Genomic DNA, 13,728 nt, shown 5'->3' on the forward strand with positions numbered 1-13,728 from the left:
TCTCAGTCTTTTAGCTGCATGTCTCCACCGCCTCACATTTAACTCTCACATTTTCTCATCATCCAGCTTACAGTGGAGGGTTGATTCAGTCAGAAGGCGCAGAGAGCTGACAGGAGAAGGTGAATGAAGCTCATGGCATTTGAATAAAGAGAAGGGGGCTCCACCATTCAGATGTGATCCCATCAGACAGCTCACCGCAGAGGGTAGCCAGGCGGACAGGTAGGGAGGAAGGCAGACACCGAGTCTCCCTCTAACACGAGGCTGAGCTTAATGCACCCGCCTCGACAGGCTCCCGCTATCTGACAACATGCTCTGTAATACATCGTCCCTTCTCTCCGCTGATGTGCAACTGGTAATATTTGGTCTGAATATAAGCCTGTAAGAAAATAATTTCAAGAGAATATTATTTATGTTGAATTAAAAAAAAACAACTATTAGGATTTTTAATACTTCTAATTTCTATATAAAATATAAAACTACACTAATATTCTTTGTTCTGGCTTTTCACTCCACATTTATTTTGCTATGAACCAACAGTACATATTTTTCCGCTTGTATTTGTAAATTTTGAACATATCTGTGTTTAAGGAGGAGAAGCCATGGGAAAATGTATTATACATATTATAATAACAATGAAATGATTCTGTTATACCTGCAGCCAAAGTGTTTCATATCGAAGTTGTATTTCTGAGCCACTAGTGGGTGCAATACACTTGTTCTGTGGTGGAGAGACCTGTTCTGTACTGACCTTTAAGGCCTGCATTGGCCTTTTCCAATTTATGGATAAAACTCTATAAGAGAGCAAAACATAAAGCCATTGATTAATTTAAACTAAAACTACCTCACCTCTTTAAAACTTCATTATTATAACAAGGAACTCCCAGTGAGATCAAGCTCTCAGCATGTCTCTACTGATATCTTTATTGTTTTCAGTGTTTTGGGCTAAACAGGAGCGCATGAGTTATCACTCACCAGTTTGAGTCCAGCATAGGGAGATTTTTGTTTGAAATCTGCATGTTCTCTGTGTTCTCCACACAGTAGTTAGACTTCCACAGTCCAAAAACATGTATTCAAAGTTAAATGGTAACTGAAATTGAAAGCGGTTGTTCCTTTCACTGACCCTCCTTTCAGATTCAGCCTCCTGTGAAACCTAAGTTTGTGAAGTGTTACAGACGGAAGGTGGATATTAGTATTTCTACATCAAGATGCAGAGTTTTAATTTTTTTTAAACGAAGTTATCCCAAGATTAAGTGGCCTAGTGACTGCAATAAAAATGAAACTTCATGAGGGTTTTAGTTCATACTTAAAAAAAAAAAATCCGCTTATGACTTTTGTAATTCCTCCCTTTTCCTGTAAATCAGCAGAAGCTGTGGTTTATCTCCCCATCGCCATCATACAATAGCGTGGACAGGTAGTGACATAACATTTAAAGATCAGAGAGCCTACCCACATGCAAAATGTGCATATGTTGAGGAAACGGCCAAACTGCCTCTCAGTTCCTCTGACTCACACACTCATGCTAGTGTGTCTGCGTAAGACAGAGTGCCCAATATGTGCAAAGTATTGAAAAGCGGATATCAGATGTAAAAGTCGATAAGGAGGGAGGGATGTCAGTAGTCTGCAACACCATGTTTGGCAACAGGCAATCATAACAGGCTGCAAAACTGTACTAGATTTGAGGTTTCCCCCAAAAAGAGTCACCCCTTGCCAGATAGCTCACTGGCATTGCACAGCAAGAAACGACTTTCAAAGTACAACAAACAAATGCTCACATCATTAAAACCACAGAGTCTTTGGAAAAATTCAAGACTTTCTTGACTGATCCATCCACTATCCAAACAAACCAAGCATTGAGCAGCATAAGAAACTTGCACACTACTTCTCTCTCTCTTTGCAGATGACCCAAGGTGTTTGGCCTCAGTCAGAAAAAGAAAAAAGAAAACATTCTCCAGGCTTTGGCACCATGATCAGATATACAACAAGGTTAATTTGTTCAAAACCTCATCCCTTTTCCTTGAGTTTGGACAAGACGAAACTCTTAACCAGAAACAAGTGGCACTCATCTATTTTCTTTTGACTTTGTAACCTTGTGAGTAAAACAAAGTTTATCATTTAAAGTATTTTAAAAATCATCTGAAATGTATTGAATCTTGTAAAAATGTTACTCTTATCCACAAACTAGGCTTTTGTACACTTACATTTGAAAATACCATAAAACTTTGAAAAAGACAAAGACAGATCCAAGACATAATTTGAAGAAACGTCCCTCTGTACAACAAGACACGCTGAATTTTTAATCATGAGGACAATTAAAGTCAGCAACATGTGAGATGATGCACAAGCATTCTTGAAAAAGTGCAAGGCTTTCTGTAGGTCAGATAATGATTGTATGAAAATAAACTTCATAAGCATGTGCTTTTTAAGTTTTCCACAGCAGCATGTGAAAGTTCAGGCATTTTCAATTGAACACCAAAATTTCGGCTTCACACAAAGCAGAGAATCAAACTGTCCACACAGAGCAAGGACAAACTCTTTCTAAGAATTTTAAAACTTGAGAAAACTCACCTTTCTCCAACCATTTAGCTTTCCTAATTTCCTCTCTTTCTTGTCAAAGCAGCAGGCGCCCATGGTGCTGTGTGTAGAGTACAGGAGAAGAGCTGGCCTGCCGTCCGTTAAAGTCTTGATCTGACTACAGCATGAGTAAAAGTACGGAGCCTGTGAAACGCCACAGCTTCAGTGACTCACTTCAGGGCTGTGAGGTCTGACTCGGCTTTACCTCACACCCTGTGTATATGGAGCAATGACTGAGAGAGAGAACCAGAGCTCTGCCTCTACACAGCCCCTCATGGGGTAGTCCCGCCTCTTGCCTCTACTCTTATCTTCCTTGCTATTCACAACTTCTGCAGCCGACAGTCACAGTTTATACTGTCAATATCTTTCTAATCGTTCCGATGACTCCGAACTATCTTGTTTTAACCAGCACAACGGCATATTTCCTTCAACTTTAGTCATGAAACAGTCAGTTCTACTTTTCTTTTGTTAAGAGGTATTTTTTAAAGAAGTCACACTGATCCTGCTGGCCTTGTGTCCTTGTACACACTATTCCAAATTAAAGCTTCCACATGGCGAAAGCACAATCACCTTATGTCATATGTACAAGGTTTATCGTGAAGAACATGTTTTCAGAGGAGCAACTGAAGCTCCAGTCCAGACGATACACAGGAAGTGTTCAAACACAGTGTCTATTTGTAATAGTTGGAACTTGGAGCCTGTTGTGAAAAGTCATGCAGCCTCAGTTAAGAGGCTATAATAGAATGCCTATCATTAGATCTATCACCCGATCAGTAATTCCTTCAATAAGCTGCAAATTTTAGGTGAATTTGAGGTACTTTATCACAGCATAATACCTACATATTGATACATTTGGAAAATCATGGTCATGGTTCTTACACAAACAATTCTGATGTTTTGTGGCGATGTTCTTGTCTTGAAAGATTGGTGAAAAACAAATGACCAAACTGAGGTGTGATTATCACTGGCCCAGACTTTTCTCTTTCTCTAAACCAGACCCTTCTGAGTTTAGCATGTTTCATCTTTGCATGTGTGACTTTTCATTCACAATACAACGGTGTGTGTGTGTGTGTGTGTGTGTGTGTGTGTGTGTGTGTGTTATTGGTTAACAGGTGGCTCTAACATTGCCCATATACATGCCCCTCCCTTTTTTCTAAAACACTGTCCATGGTCTCAATTTAGATGAAATTGAGATAGAATATGAATGAAAACATGTCTTATAAAGTGATTTGGCACATATAGATATTGTTTTTTCCCCTCACGTCTTCATTAATTAAGTCATTCATCAGGGTAAAATGTATAAATCATATAATAATTAAGATAACTAAATTGAGCCATAAATATATTCTGCAACCATAATATCAAGGCTATAAAACATATTACAAAAGAAAACAGCTCACTCTTTGGATGGCCTGTACTCATGCTTTCAAACTAAAAGTTAAAGGCACATAAAAAGGTGTGTAAGCCTAATAACCAAACAAGTCATTTTTACTCAATTTCTACCTAACGAAATTGATCTTTAGCGGCAAATCATATTTTAGTGGATCGAACAAAAGAAAATAGAAATGACAAAATTAACTGGTGCTGACAACTATTTAATCTTATTCCATCACTAAACTGCAAGTGTCTTATAAAAGCACTATTCTCACGTAACAGACATCCTACAGCAATGACACAGACGTGTATTCTAGCTCACAACAGACCTTGATCCATCTACGTCAACCGTGCGATAAAGACAGGACAGTAAACACACTGTCTGTGCTCAGCAGCAGCAGCAGGCCCTCAGTGTCGCCTTGAAGGCACAAGGAACAGCCTCCTGCATTTCATCTGGCTCTTACTCAAGTTCCATGCCCTCAAGCGCAATTTCTCCATCCTAAATACAGCAGGTAAGACACGTATTAGTTGACTGGTATTTTCATGCTAACCTAACCCCGTATGAAGATAATGGCCCAAATGACAAAGGGGCTGCTGTCCTGTTTTTATTCACTGTGGCAAAACAGCACAAAGTAAAACATAAATTTAAAAAAGCTGAGGCATGATAGGGTTTTGCCTGCTGTCAGTTTAGTGATCCACAGTCCAACACAAGCTGGCATACACAGCACACGCATACAGGCATACATGATGAAGGACATCTTACAAAGTGGATATGTGTCGCGGTGCATTTACTCACTTGACAGGCATATTTTTAATAGGGGGTAAGTACAAAAATGCATATGTGATACACACCAGTGTGGTGTAATTAATGTCCAACACTGCTGATTTGCATCGTTCTCAATGGACAGTTTTTTGAAACACATAATACTGTCGAATAAATGACTATAAATAGGCAATTTCACATGAACTGTGATGCTGGGTCACATCTGTCAACTCCAGGGGGTGAATAACACCATCCTTCCTTTTTATCAACACTGCTCACTAATTTTCAGGCTCAGGATCAGACACTGGTGCAGCATAGTAACCTTGCCGGCAAGCTGAATTCTCGTGGTATTTGTTCACACACACCACGAGAATTCATCTTGTACCGCTCGGGCTCGGACTTTTTTCGGTCGGACCAATCACGCGTCGTTTAGGGCGGGACATGAAGCTTTGACGAAAGCAGTAAGCGAAGGACTGCTAATAATATTAGCATGGCTAGCGAAAAAAATGGATGTCCCGACAGCGATTAAATCTGTTTTGGATGAATCCTCTACTGCGTCTTTCAAAAACGATCAGCAAGAGTTTTTTCTTTGCGGTGACTGGCTGAAACCAAACATGGTTAGGCGGGTGCACTGTGTCCTTCCATCCAATGAACGCAAAGAGTTCTACAGCAAGTCCCTCCTTTTCCGAACGGATTCACCGAGTGAAATCCCAGAATGACATGTGAAGCAATTCGTTGCTGCACATGTCAATATGGCTTTTGCCCGGTTAGCAGCCTAGTGAATCTAACAAAGTTGAAGGGCAGAATCCAGCCGAGATAAGTTGTGCTCATCTACCAGAGAGTCACACACATGCAGACACACATAACAACTCGAGTTTAACATGTGGACAAAAGCTGGAGCAGCACTGAAACCCAGACAGACACAGTGAGAACATGCAAACTTTACACAGAAGGGTTGGAGTCCAGAAGAGAATGTAGGGCTTGAGGTTGTGAGGTGAGACTGCGAACCGCTACATCACGGTGCCACCTCATGACAACGATAATAATGATCCCCTGACAGCCCTCTGCCTGAATGGAGCTATGGCAGCATTTACTGCTGTTGCACTCTGTTACCTTTTGACTATCTTGGCAACTTGAGGGGTAAGTTCAGTATTTTTGAAAAGAAATGAAAGACATAAAGGATGACAAAATCATAATTTCATCACTCCCTCATTGGGATATTTGGAAATTCCAGTAGCTGGCGAGGCTTGTCAGACACCACTTACAGAAAATTCATGCCACAGTACGGTCAAAATACTCTGCGATTGTGAAACTTATGAGTTGAGTAATTGAAATCACCAGCTATGCCACAATGATCACTGTAGTGTTGAGACATTTTATATTCTGGAACATAGGACCACCATCCCGTTGTAATGGATAAAACGTCTCTCCTGTCTCTGCTGTGTCAGCCTGTCAGCAGAAAGCTTAGATTCCTTTCCAAGTGTCTGTTTGTTTAAATGCTTATCGCAGTATTTATTCAGCGATTCAGTCATCCTCGTGTTTCTCAAGTGGAACCAGTACAGCTGACTATGAGTGCCTGATGTGTGTCCTGATGACGACAGCAATGGGATAAATAAACACGACTATTAACCATCCGAACTGCGATGATGGGAGGTCTATTGTCGTCTGCAAAGAGAGCAGGAATCAGGAAGGAGACAGGAAGAGAGAGTCACTTTGCTCAAGGGTCCGCATGAATAACACACACACAAGCGCGCGCACACACGTTTTTTTTTTTTTTTCCTTTTTCTTAATTTATTATGTTTGACCCACTGTGGGATCCCTCACATCCTGTTGTCCAGTTTTATGAGAAATAACAACATTTTCCTCTTGGCTCACATGACGAGGCTGTTTTCAAACTCTGCTGCTCACAGCTGTCACCCTGGAGTTTGACTCGAAAGAGCAAAAACTCACAATTCAGACTCAGTATGAAGCGTTGAGTCACTGAACAAGTTCAGAGAGTGATTTACTCTACGACCTCTGAAACAATGCCAGGTGTAATGTTACTCAGTATCTCCAACAGCAATCAAGTCAGTTGACTTCTGTAAACACTATGATCCACGCATTTCATTGCCAAGTGGACAACTACATTGTTAACCCACCCGAAGAAGCATCAGCCATTAGGCTTGAAATGTTGGTGACACTCACACCCAGTGCAGACCTGCTCTTGGCCCTCTTGAATGATGACTGTCGGCCAATTCAGTTTTAACACAGTATTCTCTGTTACTCGATGTTTGTTCCCCATTTTACCTCATTTCCAAAACAATAAAATATTGTTTACAACGTCTTTCCAAAAGTCTTGAGCTGAGGTCCCTCAAACATTACATCACTCGCTTGCAAATGAACAGACTGAAATTTTAAAGCCAAAGGTTAAATTCACTGTGATGTCTTGTTTAGACTTTTATAAATATAATACGTCAGAAAGGCAGTCAGACACTTAATTTGTTTATGCACATTGTGAACCTCTGTTCACTAAATATATTTCATTAGTCTAGATATGCCATTCTGTTGAAACTTAGAACACATCCATCAGAAAAATATACCAACATGGCCCATCCTCTCACACTTTGAAATTCATTGGGCCACAATACACAAAAAGTGAGCTGACATTAACCAGGAGGAGCTACTTTTCAATACTTTCACCGCTGTTGCAAAAGAGAATGACAGAAAATATTGTTTTGATAAATGTTGCAGAGTCATATGACATGAGACAACACTAAGCATGTCGGCCTTGCTCAAGCTTGAAGAACAAGTGGTAATCATTATTTTAAATATTGACAGAGAAGGATCAATACATCAACATGTTGAACAAAGTTTGGTAGCTTGCTCTGCCACCATCTTGGCTTATTATGTAAGCTCAAGAAATTAAACTTGGCTGCACTTCATTCACAAGCAGTCATAAAGAATACTGAATGTCTACGGGGTGTGTTTATGTGTTGTGGTGTTATAAGACAGAAAAAAAAAACCCACTGGAAAAATAAAACAAGAGCTGCTGAACTGCTTCAACTATCTTCCCATTGAGCAACCAATAAAAAAATTTAATTATGGGAGTACTGAAGAAGCGTAACTAATTGTAATAAGCTGAACTAGTCAATATTGTGCAACCACCAGGAAGAGAGCTTCCATCCCAGAGTTTTAATCATAATGAAAATATGTTTATTTTTAATTTTTACATTACATTAAAATTTCATGAATAAAACTGGGTCTCAACTGAACTTCAGCTCCTACTAAGAAACACACTGTTGAAACTACAGTGACGTTGATCATGTAAACTAAACAAGTTTTGTAATAAGTTATACATCTATAAGAGTAATGACACAAACATAGCTCCATCACACAAGTGTAACATTCACTATAATGACTGATATTTCAGGTCAGATATTTCAGTAAATTATACTTTGTCAATTATGAATATGATTTAAAAGTTAATCGTATTCATGTTCACATTCAATGATGCAGAAGAAGCAACTACTCAGTAAACAGGGAAACATGTTTGACAACAAAGGTATAAAGCGTGCCACAACAGGCCAAGACTGAAACCACACACATGCTGTTGTGATTTGTGTTTAGGCAAAATAACAGCAAACATGGAGCTTCCTGTCAGTTTAGGCTGATATCAGTGAATGGTAGCATCTATTCACATTTAACCATAAGGCATTTAAAACTGTTTAAAGGTCCCTGCAGCTTCTGCAAACAAACACTCTCCTCCTTATGCACCATGTACAGAACTATATTACACCTGACTTTGTGGAGGTCAACCTAATCCCTGCCATGGTGTCAATGGATTCAGTTTACTGTCATTTATGTGATTATTGTGATGAAGGGACGATGCTCCCCTCAGGATATATGTAAAAACCTTCCTAGCAAAGGAAACTTCAGTCTAAACAATCTCAAACGATCTCAAACAACGATAGAACAGATTGCATGAAAAACATAAAAATAGGGGAAACAGTCAACAACAAGGCCCTTCTTACCTTGGTGGAGGCCATGTCACTAACAGAGCGGTAGGTCTGGATGGTCTCCAGCTGGTCCAAACACCAGTCCAGCTCCTCCATAGTCTCCATGGCCAGCTTCTGGTACGCCTCATCTGTCAACAAATGGCCGGCACACAGACACTCGGTCAGAACACACAGCACACATGGAGCCCGAGCGCTGCCTGGACACTCCCAGGTAACGCTGACCAACGGGTCCGACCCGGTGTGACTGAAGGCGCTGCAGCTAAGGAGGGGGAATCTCCCTGTCTGGAGCCGGTGTCGCTCGGCCGCAGCGCTCCTTCATCATAAAGAGGTGTAGCTGTGGCAAAGCCGACTCGCAGCTGTCAGCGGAGCAGAGGACATATAGGACCTGACCTCGCTGAGCGTGAGCGTGTTCGTGTGTGACAAGCCCCTTCACCCAGTTTGAGGACCTCAGATCATTTACATAAAGTATCCCCCTCAGCAGCAAACCATCCACTCCTTACTGATGCCACATACGCAGACATGTTAGCTCCATCTCAAATGAAACACACGAACACTTCTGAACTTGTGCAGACAAGCACAGTCTGTCAGGCCCAAACTTTCCCAAAAATTGTGAATCTATCGAGGTTAGGTTGAACATATATACACTTCATTAATATACAGTACATCAATACATTCTTATATTAAACATTACCTCAGAGTAACATGAATCAACATTATATCCACTTACATCGGTTGAAGAAAAACAAAAGCCAAACACAGACACCGTCAATCAAGATGTTCACCAGGAAGATGAGGCACAACCTGTTAATGAGCTCCTCTTTGCATGTTGGAGCCACACATGAAAAAGATGGGAAAATCTTTGAATCATTCCTCAAAACACTGAGAACATTTGACATTTTTGCTCTGACACAAAAAATGATAGCAGCTGCAGAAAAAGACATGTGTGGCTGTTTAGAAGTCTGGGCCACAGCAGTTGAGTCTGTGTGCAAATGCAGGCCAGATCACAAACCATGCAGCCACACATGAGAAATCAACAGGAAGAGGATGAGACTGTTTTTTTTTTTTAATCTTATCCGACCAAAATATTTCTCATTTGACAACATCCAGCCGTTTGTTTTCTAATACATCATTAGTTAACTGTCTTTGGTTTGTCTTTTGATTGAACATACTTTTTGTAGCTTTTGGCTATTGAATATGGAAAAATATAGAACTTTAACTTTCATTATTTTTCATCAAGTGTCTAAGTTTTCAGTTACATTTCCAGTATGTGGTTCTTCTTTTTATCACTTATCAAATGAAAATGAATTCAAATGCATATTCTTATGCTAAAAGAAACTTAAAAGTTTAAACATGACAATCTGTCCTTCATGTGATGGCAGGAGAAGACATGCAAAGCAACTTAAAAAGTTCAGATTGATTCCTAAAACTGTGTAAGTAAGTATTTTAGCCATTTTTGCTGAACTGAGCATGTGGGCAGCTGTGGATCCGTGAGTAGAGCAGGCCATATTCCAGTCCCACGGTTTGATTCCTAATCGTGCCTTGTCCATGTGCGCTGAAGGAAAACACTGAACCCCAAGTTGCTCCTGATGGACGAGTGACCATTGGTTTATGAGTGTGAATTTGTGAATGTTACTAAAGCGTTTTGAGTCTGCTGAGGTGGTGGGAGTATTAAAAGTTAATTTATCATGATTTAAAGCTGCTGTTTTGTCTTTTTCATTCTGTGTATGAACCTGTTTACTACCTTGTTGGCTGTGTGTTTTCTTTGCTTCAAAGTTATTTAAGTTTATGGGCAAATGATTGGTTGAACAAAGTCACAGAATGTAAACATATTGAGTGAAGAGGGTAAAATTTAACAATTCTAGTTCTGCTCTTCCCTACTAGCACTTCCCCTAGCATGCTAAGTTTTCATTTTCATTTTAGTCATTTTTTTGTTTTTATGTTAAAAATAAAATAAAACAAAGAAATGATTTTGTGTTGATAATAGATGGAAACAATGCATGGCACTCTACAAGATTTAAATGGCATCCAATGAAGTTCTACAAAAGACTAAGGTCAAAGTCAAATTCAAATATCTGTCGGGAAAACCTCCTGCTGTAATGAAAGCCTGACTGTGACGAGGGACCAGAGAAAAATAAGTAACAGAGTGTGTTAAACCACTGCTTATATTATTTCTGCATTAACTAAGACTCAGTATTCCGACCCTGTTCCTGTGGTTTAACTGTTTTCAGACAACTACACAACCGTACGTCAAGACTGGACTGCGTTCATCTTGGAAAGCAAAGGGGCGTGCTGTGAGTCGGTTGTTAGGGTTGGACTAACACACATACGTGCACACACATGCCTGTGGCCCGTGTATTGTGTATACTCCGGGTCTCCTAGCTGCAGAGCACAACATGGCAGCAGGGTGTGCACTGCAGTGACCTTAGCGCGGCCACGTAGAATGTGTCCCCTGCTCTGATCTCCTCGCCATCAAAGCCACGAGCCTGTTTGCTCTCCCAAACATGAGAGGCACCTGGCATTATGCCCACAGCCTTCGTTCACTCTGATGAGGTGAAAAAAAAAGGGGTGTGTGTGTTTGTGTGTGTATGTATGTGTGTGTGAGAATGTCAGTGTATTCATTTTAATGCCACAAGCCTCTGATGTTGAAAAAAGGTTCACACTTGTGCGTGATGTTGCTTTCCAGTATTTCCAACATCTTTGAATTGAGTTTGTGTTTTTGAAGAGCATAGAAAGTTACTTTCTTCTTGCCATAGTTTAACTATTTGAACTTTTAAACTAAGGTTGGACGGCGAGAAATAAAAACTGTTTTGGTTATGGACTGGTTTTTTGGCCTGTTTGCCGACATGTGCGATGTCAAACTTCAGACAAACACAAATGTCTGAGAATTATTATGGAATAAACTGGAGTGTGTTCTGAGACATCTAAGGTTTCAGAAGCAGAGGTCTGTGGTTTTTCTTTTCATTGGGAACATTAAGTGACAGCCTGGAGAACTTTTAGGGCTTGGCAGAGGATAAAACTCTCTTGTACAGAAGAGAAGCCACTGCATTTTACAAAATTATTACTTAAATCTGTATAAATAATTATTTGAATAATGTTTAAGAATCACATATCAATTCAGAAAGCTGAAAGTTTTTTGAAGCCAGTTTCCATCTTAATGCCGCCTGATCCATATTAACTTACAGTAGGGTTATATTCATATGAAACCCTTTTTTTTTTTTTTTACCATATGTCAAATATTCTTTCAGATGACTTCTGCAGTACAACAGTCAAGGACAACAGACCCATCTTAACACCAAGTCCCTCCTCAACCTCAATGAGAAAATCAAAAACTTCAAATGGTATCTTCATGATAAAATTGCATACATAAAACAACAGATGAAGCAATGCATCTACAAAATACATCGACCAAAACGAGAAGCACTGGCATGTTTACATAATGGTTAGCACGACTGACTCATGGCAAGATAGTTTGTGTGTGCTCCATTTTTATTCCACAATTAAAATACATGCTTGTTAGAGGAAGGGAAAAATTAGTGATAAATATCAGAGGAAAATAAAATAACTGGAATGTCAACAAAATCTCACTGAGTTCCTTTGAGCATTTCAACTTTTGTGTGTTCGTCCAAGTTAGACTGCACAAAACCTGCTTGCTAGAAAGAGCTCTAAACCACTTTCAGGGCTTTGCTTTTAAAAAACGGAAAATCTGGGTCTCAAAATCTGGTTCACTGAGTCAGGACTTCAAACTGGTCACAAGGCCAACTTCTTATGGGTCTCCACAAACTCAGGCAAATTTCTGCACAGGTGCCAGATCCACTTAACTGTAACGCTTGTATAACAGTTTTACTGAGATCCCTGGTCAACCGGCGATCAGCGCCAGCACCAGCAGCACTTCCTTCCATTTCTAGACATAGTTTAAGATCAGCCAAATAAAATAACTAGGAGCTATGAGCTCAACACTGAGCTGTGTGTGTGTGTGTGTGTGTGTGTGTGTGTGTGTGTGTGTGTGTGTGTGTGTGTGTGTGTGTGTGTGTGTTTACGGATGAATAAATGGATGGATGGATGGATGGATGGATGGCTGTAATCATAACATGTAAGAATGATTTTGCTCTTCAATTATAAAGCATTTGTCACAATCACAAAAACATCTGACTGAACATAACTTTATTACTTTATTCTCTGAACTTTGTAGCCAAACAATGAGTGCGGTGCTACAAACTGCAATGGTAGCTGAGACTTGCTGTTTTGTGTTGGGTTTGAGACTAAATTACTGGCATTTACAAATTCGAGAAGCAGATTATTTGTTTTTCCATTTTTGCATTTTAACTTGCACTGCAAAGAAAGATTTATCTTTTGTGTGTGAAAGACAAAAGCAGCATTTTGCATTTTTTGTTCTTCAAGCCCAAATTACCCTTGAATAGGAAACATGCAAGTTCTCTTATGTTTATTTGTAAGAAGAGAAAAAACTACACATACTTGCTGTTCATCAACATTTAGTTCAGCTACGGCTGTCCATCACAGCGTCACATGGACTGGAGGGAAAAGACATTCAAAAGTCAAAGTTGCGCACGCATGCACTCACACTCACACACACTCACACACACACACACACACACACACACACACACACACACACACACACACACACACACACACACACACACACACACACACACACACACACACACACACACACACTATTAACTATACAAGGGGATTTCCACTGTCTCCACCCTGACACAAGGGCCTCTCTGATCAGCATTCAGACACATAATGTATGTCCTGCAGGGACGGACAGGAAAACACATGTACTCAGCTATAGTCCAGAAGCATGCAGGCTAGCCAATACATACACATCTGCTGAAAGGACTCATTACAGTGTGCACACACACGCACACACACAAACATATAAACATGTACTTTCCAGCCAAGAGGCAGCGCCAACAGACTACAGGCAGTTGAAGAGGGATATGAATTCAGCAGTCTTTGTCATTTCATATAAAAAGGATTCAGTTAGCTACACTGGCA

General features: G+C 40.1%; 1 protein-coding gene across 4 annotated transcripts in view; it reads right to left on the reverse strand.

Annotated features, from left to right (window-relative positions):
• Positions 1–13,728, reverse strand: part of pde4ba (phosphodiesterase 4B, cAMP-specific a) — a 147,275-nt gene that overhangs the window by 12,320 nt on the left and 121,227 nt on the right. For 3 of the 4 annotated variants that reach the window (XM_030082377.1, XM_030082378.1, XM_030082379.1), the window contains one exon: positions 8,719–8,831. In XM_030082377.1, the coding sequence (XP_029938237.1) occupies positions 8,719–8,831 (113 nt within the window). Of the gene's footprint in view, positions 1–2,565; positions 2,805–8,718; positions 8,832–13,728 lie in introns of those variants that run through there. The other variant, XM_030082380.1, reaches the window with a different exon arrangement.

This window comes from Salarias fasciatus, chromosome 23 (genome assembly GCF_902148845.1).
Source record: "Salarias fasciatus chromosome 23, fSalaFa1.1, whole genome shotgun sequence".
Lineage (NCBI taxonomy): Eukaryota > Metazoa > Chordata > Actinopteri > Blenniiformes > Blenniidae > Salarias > Salarias fasciatus.